The sequence below is a fragment of the Pistacia vera genome, unplaced genomic scaffold, assembly GCF_008641045.1.
Source record: "Pistacia vera cultivar Batoury unplaced genomic scaffold, PisVer_v2 Contig712, whole genome shotgun sequence".
In the NCBI taxonomy this organism is placed as follows: domain Eukaryota; kingdom Viridiplantae; phylum Streptophyta; class Magnoliopsida; order Sapindales; family Anacardiaceae; genus Pistacia; species Pistacia vera.
The window spans coordinates 414,147-431,171 of record NW_022196571.1 but is presented as its reverse complement, the minus strand read 5'-3'; the positions used below and the strand labels follow the sequence as shown (position 1 = coordinate 431,171).

Genomic DNA, 17,025 nt, shown 5'->3' with positions numbered 1-17,025 from the left:
TTATAAAAATACTCTAGCCCCCCTCTGGTGGTGGTGGCCGGTGTCCGATTTAATGGGTGATTGGGGGTGTTTTTGTTAATTTTAATATTTTATTTAGGGGATTTAGTAAATAAATAAACATGGGGAATTTTTGTTAATTTTCAAACTATATCGTAATATCAGTCCAATTTATTTTTTTCAAAGATTATTCTAAAAACTATCAGAATAATGAACCAAACGGAGTAATAGATTGATAGTTATTACTTATACAAATTACAGTTATTCGTTACGAACACATGTTTTGAAAAAAAAAAAAAAACATACATTTAACAAATAAAGGTGATATGATAGCCTATCGTATTTAAAAGAGTTTTTTTTATTTTATTATTATTTTTTTTTTTTCATCCGAAACATACCACCAAGACAAGTGTGGTCGTTTCGGTTTTTTGGTTGATCTAAACGTGACATACAAGAAAAATTTAAAGAAAAAAATTGTATCCTACCATACCCTATTAGATTCAAGATCGAACGAACGAAAAAATTGGTTCTATAAAGTTTAGTTATAACGGTTTTGATATTTTGAAAGGAGTTGAAAATTTTTTTATAGTTTCATGGGTATTTAAAAAAAGACAAAAAAAATAACAGTTCGATTCGGATAAACCAAGATAAAAATCGATCATACCATACCGATGGTTTTTAGAGAAAAACGAATATATTTGTGACTAGAAATCCACATCATATTGTATTATACCAAACATTCGATTCCATGGCTTAGTACAATTTCACGGTTTTTTGTCCTCTCATATTGTAGGCTTGTAGCAAATCTTTGAGAAACAAAGTTGGTTTATGAGCAATACATGGCGTGGACTAAATGCAGCCCAATGTGACAGTTGTACCATCAGTAATACTCTTTATAGAAACTGTCCAAACTATTCAGTAGTCACACGGCCCTAAGAGAAAATTCAGTTTGGCCCATCACATTTGTGCCCAACCCACCTCATAGATTTTTGCTTCTTGCTTGGGGCAAAATCTAGTATAAAACAATTGGGGTATTTGGTAATCTCTTGTGTAACAGTAAAAAGCATGGTTGTTACTTGTTAGTATCCTACGACACGATACGTATCCTATGATACGATTCGACATGGGTCGCCAACAATACGTACAAATGTGTATCATAAACCTTCAATACGTTAATAGTATCTATGTACGATACGTAACCGTTGTATCCTTAAAAATATAGAAACAAATCGATACGACTTATTGATTTGGGCCAAAGGTCTAAAAAATTTCAGGTCGAATCTGGGTCACCCAACCCGGTTCACAAATCTACCCAAATATCCCATTTTGCATGGAGAAAGTGAAAAGGAGATGTGTTGCCTATTTTGCATAATAATAATAATAATAACACAAGAGAGTTATAGATATTGACATTATCTGAAAATGATATGAATGGTTAAGAAGAAATGATATAAATCTTAATTTTGATTATGTAATAACATAATTTAAAGTAATATACACAAAATGTTAATTAATCATGGGAAGATATTAATTTAGAAAAATTTTGTTATTTATATTATTTTATTATTTTTTTTAAAAAAGGCATATCCTGCGATACGATACAATACGCGATACATTATTCAAAAAATTAGGTTGTTGATACACGATACAATACACGATTTGACAACCATGGTAAAAAGGATCTTGTTATATGTGATAATTAGAATTAAAAATATAGTCAAAATTTTAAAATTAGAATCTATGTTCAAGAATTTTTATTGTGGTTTTAGAGTGTAATGATTTATTTAAATCACCTATGGGTAGCATACGACAAGGGGTGAACCAAGGGGGTTGGAAATAGATATAACTCACAATCCTAGTTTGATTCTTGTTGAGACAAATGTAGTATCTTTGCCCATGATTTACCTGAAGGGCTATGACGTGGATTGCTGTGGGATAGTCTCCTATGGGAATTAGTCGAAGTGCACGTAAGTTGACCCGGATACCTCAGTTATTAAAAAAAAAAGTGATGGTGGTGTTTTGTGGTGGTTGTGGGTGATGATTTGACATGGTGGGGATGGTGTAGGGGGGCTTTGGTGCGGGGTTGTGTGCCGATGAGGTAGGTCTTGTTGCTTTGATTTGTGGGTGCTCTATTGATTTTGTGTTGAGTTGTTGCCTCGGCTTTTGATTAAGGGTTGTACGGTAGTTTGTTGTATGGTGGGGAAGGTGGTTTAACATTTTTCTCTTTTTTATTATTTATTTTGTTTTTAATGGAAAATGAGTAAGAAGACAAATTTATCCTTGCACATCACGAATTTGTAACGGCATTAGTTTTAGGGGTGGTATCTAACTAATAATCAAAACATTAAAGGTGGTTCTTATTTAGTACACCCAAACTCAGTATAAGGAAAGGGTTTCCGTCACGGGTCTGTGACTCAAGTCCTGCAATAGTCAAAATCTCATGAGATCTACACCGTCGGTTTCCTCACTTTGTCCGTTGATTTTTTTTTTAATATATAAAGCATATCAAAATTAGGTTTTTGAAAGCTATCAAAACCCCCCATAATTGTTAAATGAGTAAACCACTTTTTCCTTGGCCAAATAATGCCTTAATGACACTTTCCTACCCATAGACTTTTAAAATACTACTTTATTACCCAAATTTATATTCAGTTTTCAATTTCGACATTATTGCGGTCCCACACTACCATTATTCTCTTTCCTAATCATCAATTCTCAAACCCTACTTCTATCGACCCCGCTAATCGCCAGCAATCGAGTGATTAGGGGTTTGCGTAGTTGACCCTCCAAAGTCAAATTCCGATCAATCTCAATCACCAAAATCTAACATTCCACCACCAAAAGACTTATCGGTCTCCCCTCTTCAAAAGCCCCAATAGCTTGGACCTAGTTTGATCTCTGTTCGCCGTCAGAATATAAATTTGGATAGTAAAGTGGTATTTTAAAAGTATGTGGATGAGAAAGTGTCATTAAACCATTATTTGAGTGGGAAAAAGTTGTTAACTCATTGTTAAATATATATCCTCCTTAAATTATTAGAAATCTCCCTGCCTAAAGGGTTTTTTTTTTTTTTTTTTTTTAATAATTTCCAAAAACCTAGAGTGCCCTAAGATTAAACATGCTATGAAATAAACTTTTTAAATAAATTATTTAATAAATTTTAAGAAAACATATTAGTTTAGTTGATACACTTTTAATTTTTAGATATAATCCTAGAAGATATATCAAATTATTTATTTATATATCACTTAGTTATTTTGGTAAAGATAAAGATATATATTTTTATACCCAAACATCCATCATTTGATAAATAAAATATAATCCATATTGAGCATATATTTTCATAGTGTAGTTGAGTGTATTTAATTGTATCAATAATTCAAAATAGTTTAATTTGTTATTTTTAATTATTATTTCAGGGAAAATCTCAATCATATTAATTAAAATAGTAATGAAATATAATTTTCAAACTTATATATATATATTTTATATATATATAGTGTGTATGTGTGTGTGTGTGAGGTTGGCAATGCTTTTAGAAAGTATAGGTTACTTTTCTAAATCTAGAAGTTTTTAATTATAATAATCCTTTGAACTTTCAACTTAGAGGTCCAAAAGAGAGATTGCTTGTGCTTTGACTGCGCAATCCTCTTACAATCAAAGTGAAAAAAAAAAAAAAAAAGCACTCCTAGCTTCTCTTGCAATTTTTTCTACTGTCGAGCTTTGAAGATATGATGAAATTCACTACAAGAAAAAAAATATAAGGGTTAAATGAGCAAAGAACATGACAAATCTTATCTATCACGAGAAATCATATAGTAAAATAAACAACGAATAAATAAAGAAACAAATCTCACCCAATTTTTCTTGTTTCTTTTTTTTATTCGTTATTCTTTTATATAACAAAAACTTTCATTTTATGAATTTTTTTTTTTCGCTATTCTCTTACAACTTCTGATGTCACAACTTATCATTAGTTAGCTTACAAATGGGTAGACATGACCTATATAAGCAGATAAAACTAATTTTATAAGTTGACTAATGACGAATTGTCACGTTGGAGATTATAACAAAAAAATTGTGAAATTGAGTTGTAGCTTTAATATTACTCAAATAAATATGATGATGTGGCATCAATAATTAAATTAAATTCAAATCCATAAAAATAAAATAATGAAACCAATTAGTCACCGACACAATTTTAAGAGTTGACCCATCTACGCACAAGACCACTTAAGTGTACGGCTTCTTCAAACCTAATATTTTTTTTAGATGTTTGACGTGTATTTTGGTTCTTATAACAGTTTAATATTATAATAATAATTGATTAACCATTATTAATTACTATAATTAGTAACATAAAGTCATTCATGAATGGCGAAAATTCATGATTATTGATCACAATCAAACAATTGTATAAAACATTTACCAATGTGTGTGTTTAAAAAACATTTTCATATAGAAGACGCAAATTCATGATTATTGATCTAACTCACTCGTGACTTGTGAGTAACTTAGATAGTTATGGCGAAATTGGGATAGTGCAGATACAGACGATCTTATATTCGATTTTTTTATCTAAGCATCTACGATTTAAGTGAGAAGACATGGTGGTGGGTTGCTGAGTTGGTCTATCTTGAAAATAAGTCGAGGTGCACGTAAATTGGTCGAGACACCTTAGTAACAAAAAAAAAAAAAAAAAAATCATTATTGATCTATTGTTATATGTTATAATTGATATATTTATTTTGTTATATATTTATTTGAGTTATGAAACAAAGATAAAAAAGTAATATAATAATATTTTTTAAATACTTTAAATAAAAGGATAATTATGTAAAATTATAAGATATGATATCCATTATAATTTTGAAATTTCAGATGTTTTGAATAGAATAAATAATCTATTGTGTTGTATATTATCTATAAAAGAAATTACAAAATTATAAAACTGTATATTAATTAATTAAGTAATAATTTTCCACCCTTTCATAATACTAAAGGGACACATTAGGCAATTTTCTCAAATTCTATTAAGGCAGGCGAAGGAAGGTGCAGTGCTATAGTCACAAGTAGCGTAGATTCCAAACGGCACTGACGACTGCTATTTGTTGGACTTTCCGCTCTGCTTTTTTGTCGGTCATGGGTCCGTCCAATGACAACCAGTCACAGACCACAAATATATTAAAACAGAGAAAGGGTTTCCGTCACGGTTCTGTGACTCAAGTCCTACAATAGTCAAAATCTCATGAGATCTACACCGTCGGTTTCCTCACTTTGTCCGTTGATGTCGACCGTACGGACGTGACGTGAACTGTGACCATTAACGACAATGGTCCCACATGGAAAGAGCTTAGAAACCGCAGGGTAACAAAGGAAATCTATCTGTTAATTTAAGTGGAATCTCTAAGGGCATTCAAATCATAAAAAATTACAAAAATTACAATTTTGCCACTACTTAATTGTTGAATCGGTTGAGAAAGTAAGACATATGATAGTGTAGTTGATTTTGACATACAATTTGAGTATTGTTTAATGTTTAGGTTAGAAATAGTCAATATATGTATAATGAAGTGGGACACTTTCTTAGTTAATGCTTGTCTACTCAAAGAATTATATTCACATCTTTTATTGATTGATAATTTTATATATATATATATATATATATATATTTTTTTGTTAATCGGTATTTTAGGGTTAATTTGTGCGCACCTCAACTATCTTTTAGATTTTGTTAAACATTTTATAAGTCCAATAAACAAGATAAATCACAAATATAATTGATGACCATTTTACAAGACTCAAACACAAAACCTCTGGATAACCCACTTACATGGTTAAAGGCTTTGTCTTCTGATCACAGGGTTAGTGGTTAATAAAATTGAAATTTCTCATACACTTTTTAAGAAACAAGATAAAATAAATTGAAATTTCTTATATAATAAAACATTAAAAAAAAAAGATATTGAATTTTATTAACTTAAAATATAATTATATTATTCTAAAATTTGATATCTTTTCTTCACCTAAATTATTTTCAATGATTAAGTTACTATTATTAAAAGTTTTAATAATTTGTTTTTCCAAATTATGGTAATGGACCATGTTGGTGTACTACTACCACATTTAAAATATGAAACTAAATTATAAAATAAATGATTATTTCCTAGTACAATAAGATATATTATATGTGTCAAAAGAAAAAGTTTTTGAAATAATTTGATCGGGCTTATCCTAAGTCTCAAGTGGTTCTCTCATTTTTTTTTAAACCGTTAAATATTTTTAAATATATATATATATATATAAATACATCAACTAACACTCTCACTAAGACTTTATTGTTCTCAGTTCTCACCAACGTAAAAGGGCATTTTTAACATTTCACATCGTTTTGGTCCTAATAATTGAAGGGGCGGTGCCTATGAATCTATGATGGTAGGTGAAGGTGTGAAGAAATATGAGAAGACATGGAACTTGTCTTTTGACGCGTGGCAAAATGGCACGTGTCAAAACAGCAGCATCTTTAAATTCTTCAAACCAGGCACATGGCACAAGACATGAACCCGGTCACAGACTGTAATAGCAGTGGCACTTTCGATATTTTGTGCAAAAACATGGTCAAAAAATAAGACTCCTTAACTAAACTTGACTTCCCTTACTTACCATGTACAAAATCACATCAATTATATTCAATTAATAAGTTAGTTTTATCACAAAAAACAGTTATTTATTTATTTTTAATTAATCAAAATCCTGTACACATAATTTTGTTTCAATTTTATCTTTAAAAATAATTTTTAAAATTTAAAAGTTTATTTTTCAGGGTTTATAACATTCTCCTCCTCGAGGGTTGAGGAAATTAGAAATATACCACACCCATACATTTCGGATAGTGACAAATACATCCAAAATATTGAATTTTTTTCCCATAAAAACTATATAATACCCTCTGTCTATTTATGTATTCTTTTCAATTTTTAACTGAAGTATTTTAATAAAAAATGAAGAAATAAAAAGTGAAAAGAATTTGAAACTTTGGTTTGAAAAGACTTTAGTATCCTTCACCTTATAATACTTTCAATTCCCTTTTTATTTTTTTCATCTTTTAGTATGTATTTTAATTAAATTTATTTATTTTACTTATAGTTTATCTTTTAAAATTACTATTTTATATAGTTAAAATAAAAATTGAAGAAATGAAAATTGAAAAGATAAATAATTAGCCGAGGGGTATAATGATAAAGTAATCAATGTCTTGGGGGCCTTTGTTACTTTCCGAAACCCTTGGGTGTATTCTTATTTAATTCGTTCAAACGCAGAGGAGAAAATTCTTTCTCTCTCTCTTTCTCTCACAACTCTCTCTCTCTCTCTCTCTCTCTCTCTCTCTCATCTCTGAACTCAAACTCTCAATAGAGTTAGATTAACTTTAGGAGTTCTTCTCAATCTTTGTCTCTCTCTTTTCACACACTGTTGAGGAAGAAGAAGAAGAAGAAGCAGAAAAAAACAGGAAGAGAAACATAACCCTTAATGGCAGATGCCACAAAGCACCTGTCCTCCATTAATGGAGGAGGAGTTAAAGGGATTACAGACCTCAAAAGCCTCTTCTCCCTCTTGAAAACCAGAAGAAGTCTCGCTTTTGCATATGGTTTCATGTTTGTTTTTGTTGGTTTCACTGTTTTCTTGGCCTTTAATCCCTCTTCGTCCTCCTCTTCCTCCCTCTCTTTCTCTAATATTTTCAGTGTCAGTTCCATCGCTTCTTCAAGTTCAAATTCTTCTTCTTCATTTTCTTCAAGCTCTTATAGATCTCAGTTCTCTTCTGTTTACTCTTACTTTTTCCCCAACATTTCTTCTTCTTCTTCTTCTCCAAAACAAGTTCATGTTCAACCCCAAAACTTGTTTAACTCTGCCAGATCTAATAACACAACCACTGTGAATCATCAATCTCCTAATATAAACCACACTCAAAGTTTAGATTTTTCATCTCCTCAAAATAAAGTCTTGCATGCAAATCAAACTTCAATTGCCAATAAACAACCCTCAACTGTAAAAAACACCACGCAGAGTTCTCAACTTTCTAATAAAGATCAAAATTTGAAGCCAAATCAGACCACTTTAGCAGTGCCCCCCGCACCAAAGGCTCCATTACCTTCTAATCAAACGACAACAAAAAGTTCAAGATCAAGTTCAAGTCCAAGTCCTACTCCATTGGTGAAGCCTAAGCCTCGAGTATCAAATTACACAGCATCTCCAAAACAACAAGGCAATGGGAGTAGTTCAGAGACGGTGGTGGTGAAACAAGGGATTGAGAGTCTGATGGAGAGTTTAATGAATTGTGATTTGTTTGATGGGGAGTGGGTTGAGGATCATTCTTATCCTCTTTATAAACCAGGCTCTTGTTCTTTCATTGATGAGCAATTTAATTGTGTTCTTAATGGTAGACCTGATAAACTCTTTCAGCAATTCAAATGGAAGCCTAAAGGCTGCACTTTGCCAAGGTATTGTCCATAATTTTAATCCTTTATGGTAATTTAAACTTTGTTGATTAGTTTATGGTTGTGTTGATTGGTTTGTTTAATGAGATCAGGGAGGTTGAATCTTTGATTTTAGTAGTAATTTTTCAATAGGGTTGTTGAGCTTTGACATTAATCTATGAATTGTTGTATATGGAAGGTTGAATGGGAGCCATATGTTGGAATTGTTAAGAGGGAAGAGGCTTGTTTTTGTCGGTGATTCATTGAATAGGAATATGTGGGAATCTCTTGTTTGCATACTAAGAAACGCGGCGAGAGATCCGAAGAAGGTTTTCGAAGCTCATGGAAGACACCATTTTCGCGGTGAAGCTTCGTATTCGTTCATTTTCAAAGTATGCTATTGATTGATCTATTGAACTTGTTTGTGTAGTTCATATGTGTTTTTGATGCCCATAATTTAGTTTAAGTTTCTTTTGTTGGACAGGATTATAACTTCTCTGTGGAGTTTTTTGTATCTCCTTTCCTAGTTCAAGAATGGGAAATGCCTGAAAAAAACGGATCAACGAAGGAGACACTTAGGCTCGACCTAGTCGGGAGGTCTTCTGATCAATATAAAACCGCGGATATCATCATCTTCAACACTGGACACTGGTGGACACATGAGAAAACCTCGAAAGGGTATGTTGTTGATTACTTCGATTCTTGTAGTGGTGACCTTTGTTCTCGTTAATTAACTAAAATGATGAGCGAAATTTGCAGGAAAGATTATTACCAAGAAGGTAGCCATGTGTATGGTGAACTTAATGTTCTTGAGGCATTCCGGAAAGCTTTAACAACATGGGCGAGATGGGTCGACGCCAATGTAAATACGGGGAAATCTATGGTTTTCTTCAGGGGTTATTCTGACTCCCATTTTAGGTAACTTCAACCATCCAAACTGTTTACGAATTCTTGTTTTTTGTATTGGAATCGTTTTTTCAACATTGCTTTGTCTCAATGCAGTGGTGGACAATGGAATTCAGGAGGAGCCTGTGACAGCGAGACTGAGCCGATCAAGAATGTGACATATCTAAAGCCATATCCCCCGAAGATGCTGGTGCTGGAGAAGGTACTTAGAGGGATGAAAAATCACGTCACCTACTTAAACATCACCCGATTGACTGATTACCGGAAAGATGGTCACCCATCAATCTATAGGAAACAAAACCTATCCAAAGAAGAAAGAAGATCGCCGTTGATGTTCCAGGACTGCAGCCATTGGTGTCTTCCAGGTGTGCCGGACGCCTGGAATGAGCTTTTCTATGCTGAACTCTTGATCAAAGAGAATAAGATGCAGCAACATCATCAGAATCAGAAGAAGAGATATAGGTAAAAATTAAATTTAAAAAAAAAAAAACCTCCACCTAAATTTGAGTTGCTTAAGTTATAATTTAATCTTCTATTAATTAGTAGAAATCATACATATTACGTATAGGTTTTTTTTTTCTTTTTTCGTGGAATTGTAGAAACAAAAACTTGCATGAAAAAGATCCATGAATTTTTGTTTCTTTTATAAATTATGAGAAATTCAAGAGCAAAAATGCAACAATGTAATAATTCTTTTTTGTTTATAAATATTCTTTTAGTATTCAAGGCATTCGAGGATTATAAATTTCCATTTATTTAGTTTTTTTGTTATTCATAATCGAAACTATATAGTGCGATCCATCTATGAGTAGCCCAGATATCTAATTAGCTTAGATGGTTAGGGCGAATTGAGAATATTATGGATAGGTGCATGTTTTTATGGTCGATTCTTTATTTGAGCATCCATGATTCAAGTGTGGGGGCCGTGGCAATAGGTTGTTACACTGGTTTCTCTCGAGGATTAGTCGTGAGCGTAAGCTTGTTCGGACATCTTAGTAACCATATATTGTGTTCTAATTCAGGTGTGAGACTTTGATCTTCACATTAAAAAACTTCATTGCTAAAGAAATTGTCAAATTTATGTATAGTGGAGTGGTTTAGCATTAGTTTAATGTAATTTTCTTTTTTAGTGGTCAAAATTAATTGAAGATGGACCGACCAATTGGGGCTTTTGATGAACATTATAATATTAAAAAAAAAAAAAAAAAGTGTTTAGGTTAGCCACTTTGTTCTTTTTCTCACTTGGTCACATGGGATGTTTGACAAATAATCAAGCATTTTTTTAATCAACTTTTTGTTTGATTATTGTGTGAGTAATCTTTATCTTAATCTGAAATCTTTTTGTTTCTTCTTGTTATTGTGTTGTTGATTGCTATGTCTTGGTCACGAGATTGAAAGCTATCTCGTTGGCTCATGAAAAATCTTTGAAAAATGGAGCCTAAAACCCTTAATTAACTCACCAAATTATTGAGCCTATGTACCTTATATTCCAATCTAATGAATAATATATATATATATATTATAATTTGAAGATAAATATATTTTAATTTTTATAATATTTTGAAAATAATAAATATTCCTATATGGATATTTAATACTAGGAGATGGGGGTTAATTTATTAAAAAAGTTTCCATTTTATTAAATTTACACGTCTAACTAGTTGTTAAAATCATTATTATATTTTTATTGGTATATTTTGGGATGAGTAATGTGATAAATATTATTTGAAGATACCGTAAGTGATAATATTTTTTTTAATATTAGATATTGTATCGCAGATGTTGGGATACAAAGTTGAGAGTATTATCTTTTGTTATACATATTATAAAAAATAATGTAAATATGTCTTTAAGTAGGGATGATATTAGTGTGACGGATCGACTCGAAGAACGAAACCCTAAGGCTTCGTTTGGTTCGCTTTTGAAAATATTATTATTAGTATTCTCAAAAAAATTAAACAGTAAAATGTCATTATTTTCAAAATATTATTTATTCTATATTTTTTAATTTCTTTTAAATCTCTTAAATTTGTTAATTTAACTAAACATCCTCAATTTTTTTTTTTAGAAATTATAAAAATACTCTAGCCACCCTCTGGTGGTGGTGGCCGGCTGTCCGTATTTAATGGGTGGATTGGGGGTGTTTTTGTTAATTTTTAATATTTTATTATAGGGGTATTTAGTAAATAAATAAACATAGGGGATATTTTTGTTAATTTTCAAATCTTATATCGTAATATCAGTCCAATTTATTTTTTTTCAAAAGATTATTCTAAAAACTATCAGAATAATGAACCAAACGGAGCCTAATAGATATGATTAGTTATTACTTATTTACAAATTACAGTTATTCGTTACGAACACAATTGTTTTGAAAAAAAAAAAAAAACATACATTTAACAAATATAAAGGTGATATGATATGCCTATCGTATTTAAAAGAGTTTTTTATTTTATTTTATTATTATTTTTTTTTTTTTCATCCGAAACATACCACTCAAGACAAGTGTGGTCCGTTTCGGTTTTTTGGTTGATCTAAACCGTGACATACAAGAAAATTTAAAGAAAAAATTGTATCCTACCATACCCTATTAGATTCAAGATCGAATCGAACGAAAAAATTGGTTCTATAAAGTTTAGTTATAACGGTTTTTGATATTTTGAAAGGAGTTGAATAATATTTTTTATAGTTTCATGGGTATTTAAAAAAAGACAAAAAAATAAACAGTTCGATTCGGATAAACCAAGAATAAAAAATCGATCATACCATACCGTATGGTTTTTAGAGAAAAACCGAATATATTTTGTGACTAGAAATCCACATCATATTGTATTATACCAAACCATTCGATTCCATGGCTTAGTACAATTTCACGGTTTTTTTGTCCTCTCATATTGTAGGCTTGTAGCAAATCTTTGAGAAACAAATGTTGGTTTTATGAGCAATACATGGGCTGGACTAAATGCAGCCCAATGTGACAGTTGTACAATCAGTAATACTCTTTATAGAAACTGTCCAAACTATTCAGTAGTCCACTAGGCCCTAAGAGAAAATTCAGTTTGGCCCATCACATTTGTGCCCAACCCACCTCATAGATTTTTGCTTCTTGCTTTGGGCCAAAATCTAGTATAAAACAATATTGGGGTATTTTGGTAATCTTCTTGTGTAACAGTAAAAAGCATGGTTGTTACTTGTTAGTATCCTACGATACACGATACGTATCCTATGATACGATTCGACATGGGTCGCCAACAATACGTATCAAATAGTGTATCATAAACCTTTCAATACGTTAATATGTATCTTATGATACGATACGTAACCGTTTGTATCCTTAAAAATATAGAAACAAATCGATACGACTTTATTGATTTGGGCCAAAGGTCTAAAAAAATTTCAGGTCGAATCTGGGTCACCCAACCCGGTTCACTAAAATCTACCCAAATTTACCCATTTTGCATGGAGAAAGTGAAAAGGAAGATGTGTTGCCTATTTTGCATAATAATAATAATAATAATAACACAAGTAGAGTTATAGATATTGACATTAATCTTGAAAATGATATGAATGGTTAAGAAGAAATGATATAAATTCTTAATTTTGATTATGTAATACCATAATTTAAAGTCAATAATACCACAAAATTTGTTAATTAATCATGGGAATGATATTAATTTTTAGAAAAATTTTGTTATTTTATTTATTATTTTATTAATTTTTTTTAAAAAAGGCATATCCTGCGATACGATACAATACGCGATACATTATTCAAAAAATTAGGTTGTTGATACACGATACAATACACGATTTGACAACCATGGTAAAAAAGATCTTGTTATATGTGATAATTAGAATTAAAAATATAGTCAAAATTTTTAAAATTAGAATCTATGTTCAAGAATTTTTTTATGTGGTTTTAGAAGTGTAATGATTTATTTAACTCACCTATGGGTAGCCTAACGACAAGGGTGAACCAAGGGGGTTGGAAATAGATATAACTCACAATCCTAGGTTTGATTCTCTGTTGAGCACAAATGTAGTATCTTTGCCCATGATTTACCTGAAGGGCTATGACGGTGGATTGCTGTGGGATAGTCTCCTATGGGAATTAGTCGAAGTGCACGTAAGTTGACCCGGATACCTCAGTTATTAAAAAAAAAAAGTGATGGTGGTGTTTTGTGGTGGTTGTGGGTGATGATTTTGACATGGTGGGGATGGTGGTAGAGGTGGCTTTGGTGCGGGGTTGTGATGCCGATGAGGTAGGTCTTGTTGCTTTGATTTGTTGGGTGCTCTATTGATTTTGTGTTGAGTTGTTGCCTCGGCTTTTGATTAAGGGTTGTACGGTAGTTTGCTTGTATTGGTGGGGAAGGTGGTTTAACATTTTTCTTCTCATTTTTATTTATTTATTTTGTTTTTAAATGGAAAATGAGTAAGAAGACAAATTTATCCTTTGTCAATCACGGAATTTGTAACGGCATTAGTTTTAGGGGTGGTATCTAACTAATAATCAAAACATTAAAGAGTGGTTCTTATTTAGTACACCCAAACTCAGTATCTAAGTTTCAATTTCTGAAACCTTAGGTGTGGTTATTGCAATCACGGAAGAAGCTCTTGACCGTATACCTTTTGAACATTATAGTTTCTTTTATATTAAATAGTAAATACTTTTTATTTTTAGTAACTTAAAATTAGGAAACTCTTTGACATCCTTCCGACTAAATAATTTACAAATTTTTCATTATAAAAACTCAATTTTCATGAGAATTACTTCGATAAACTTTTCTTTTAAAAACTCAACTTGAAGCATAACCAAACAACCCTAAAAATTAGTTTATTTTCCTTCAATGATTCGTAACTTTCTAATTTAGTTTAACGTTCAAAAATTAATTCTAACAAACAAATCTTCCATTTTTATAAAAATTAAAAATTAAAAATTAAAACATATATACAAACTCGGGTTTCAATTGCACAAACATCAGTATGAACTCAACATGTTTTATAGTAACAAAAAGAATAATTTTTATCATCATAAATTTATTTTTGAACTTTATGCAGAATTTTCTTTATCAGAAACGTGTATACTTATAGATTAGCTTAATCACTCATTTGCTAATAAAATTTGAAGGGACAATAGGTTTTTTTTTTTTAATCGTGTTTTTCTTATTATCAACATTATGATAAAGTTTTTTTGTTTAATTTAACTAATCAAATGTTCAAATATGTTAGTTGGGGACGAAAACTTAACAAAAGAGTAATAATAATAGATAAATTATTATTTTTTTGAATATCTTAGACTACAAATTATAATTAACTTGTTCAAATTTCAATGATTGTAAATAGATGAAATAATTTAATCCAACATTCTGATATTGTTTTATTTGATGTCGTTTTGGAAAGGATTTCATTTGGATACATACATAAAACGACAACACAAATGATGGGATGAGTTTAAAAATTGGTAGTTGAACAATCGTTTTAGCTATGAAGATATGAATAATAAATAACCCAATAATTATCATTCCTTTGTTGAATCAAACTAATCCTCTTGTCAATTTTCACCACTTAATTATCATTAATCAATTAATTATCACTTTAATTGATTTCTATAATGAGACAAATAAATTTTGGTCACGATTTGGAGATGGTGATTTAGCATTAAAGAAATTTCGACCATATCGAAAATTATTGACACTCGTCCTCTTTATATATTAATATTAGATGTTCCCGTATCTAACCATCCTTGTTAATTTTAATTTTAAAATTTTGGTCATTATTGGGAGATGGTGATTTAGCATTGAAGAAATTTTGACTATATCAAAAATTATTGACACTCGTCATCTTTATATATTAATATTAGATATTCCCATATATAATCATCCTTGTTAGTTTTAATTTTCAAAATGTCAAAGATTTTTATTTATTATTATTATTATTATTTTTATGATCGAAGGTATTTGAATTAGTTTGCGTGCATCTTAATTATTCTCCCGAAACCCTAGAAATACTAGTTGAGTATAAACTGTAGTGGCCATTTCTTTCAACAGTCGTGAGAACTCAAACTTAAAAAATCATATAAACTTAGATATCCATTTGCTCTAATGGTTGTTAAATGTAAAAGTTTTATTTAAGAACCTTAATGAAAAATAACAAGGACAAAAAAAATAGCTAGAATGCACTAGCACCATCTAGTATGTTTTAATTGGACTGTTAAACTGTATAGTTAAACACCAAACTACCGAGTTTTATATAGTATAATATAGTCTAGTGTTATTTATTAGTAATATATTAGTTTTTATTTTATAAAGGATGTAATTAGTAAATTATTGAATTTTACGGATAGATTTATCTTTTAAATAAAACTTTTACACTAGATTTCAGGATTTTTTTTTGTTTTTATATTCGCAACGAAAGATAATTTTAATATTGATTTTTATTGATAGAATTGACTACAATCATTTTAGATTTTTTTTCACTTTAACTATTTTTTTTTTTTTTTACTATTCTTTAAGAATTAATTGTGTATTTATAATTTTTTTACCCTAATTAAATTAATTTTCTTAAATCTATTAAAACTGCTAATTTTGCTCTAATTCTTTTTGGCTTATTAAGATTACAAATATTTTTCCAACAAAAAAAGTACTGAAATTTTTGCATTTGTATAGGTATATATATAAATCAAGATTCAAAGAACACAAAATTATTTTTCTTTTTTCCTTATTGAAATAATATATGGTCTAAATTCAACAGAATATTGATAAAGTGAAGTAGAAATTAATAGCTAGGTTTTTTTTTTTTTAAATATCAAGGGTGTCTGGGTCAACTTATGCACACCCCTATCAATTAATTTTCCGGAACTTTAGAACTACCAGCCGGGGTAAAAGCTCCAGTAGCCACCCCTATCAGTAACTGAGGAGAGACTCGAACTTAGAACCTTTTTAGTAATACAACCAAGAGTACCTATCGAACTACTCGGTCACCCAAGGGTTGATTTTGATAGCTAAGTATTAATTAGACACAAATTTCATTGTCAAACTAAAATAAAAAATAATAATAATAACTAAATAAAATTGTCTTCCACTTTCTAATTATGAGTCAACAAAATATTTATATAAATTAAATTCTTACAACCTCCCCTTTCCCCATCACCAAAAAAAAAAAAAAAAAAAAAAAAAAACAAAAGTAACAAAAAAATTAAAAAATATAGAAAATCTTCAAAGCCAAAAATTTACAAAATGGAAAAAGGGTACATATAAAATATATATTTGTTTAGCCTTAATTATATTAAAATTATTTCCTATTTTAAAACATTATTTAATGCAGCCTGATGATGTGCTTGAATTGAGCTTGAGCTTGAGCTGAGAAAATGGGGTTTTTTTCCAATACAGTGGGGGTTTTACCCAATTGTAAGGCCACATGTTGTCCTTGTATTGGCCCGCCGAACTGGCCGCAGTGGCAGTGGCAGTGGTGGTGGTGGTGGTGGCCGGCAGCGGTGGCTACCACGCTCACAAGAAGGCACCATTGTGAGGTAGTGGCCGGAAGTTGCATGTAAAAAGGTGCAGAGATTTTAAAGCCTCTTAATTCTTTGAAGCTCTTTTTGTAATCTCCTGTTCTCTTTGTCAGTGTTTCACAATCATCTTTAAATACTCACAAT

At 30.5% G+C, this 17,025-nt stretch overlaps 1 protein-coding gene across 1 annotated transcript; it reads left to right on the top strand.

Annotated features, from left to right (window-relative positions):
* The first annotated feature begins 7,344 nt into the window (after positions 1-7,344).
* LOC116114521 (protein trichome birefringence-like) lies at positions 7,345-9,852 on the top strand. Its single transcript, XM_031400667.1, has 5 exons — positions 7,345-8,492; positions 8,668-8,860; positions 8,953-9,146; positions 9,228-9,386; positions 9,471-9,852. The coding sequence occupies exons 1-5, from the start codon at positions 7,525-7,527 to the stop codon at positions 9,838-9,840; spliced, it is 1,884 nt and encodes a 627-aa protein (XP_031256527.1). The 5' UTR covers positions 7,345-7,524; the 3' UTR covers positions 9,841-9,852.
* Positions 9,853-17,025: the final 7,173 nt, after the last annotated feature.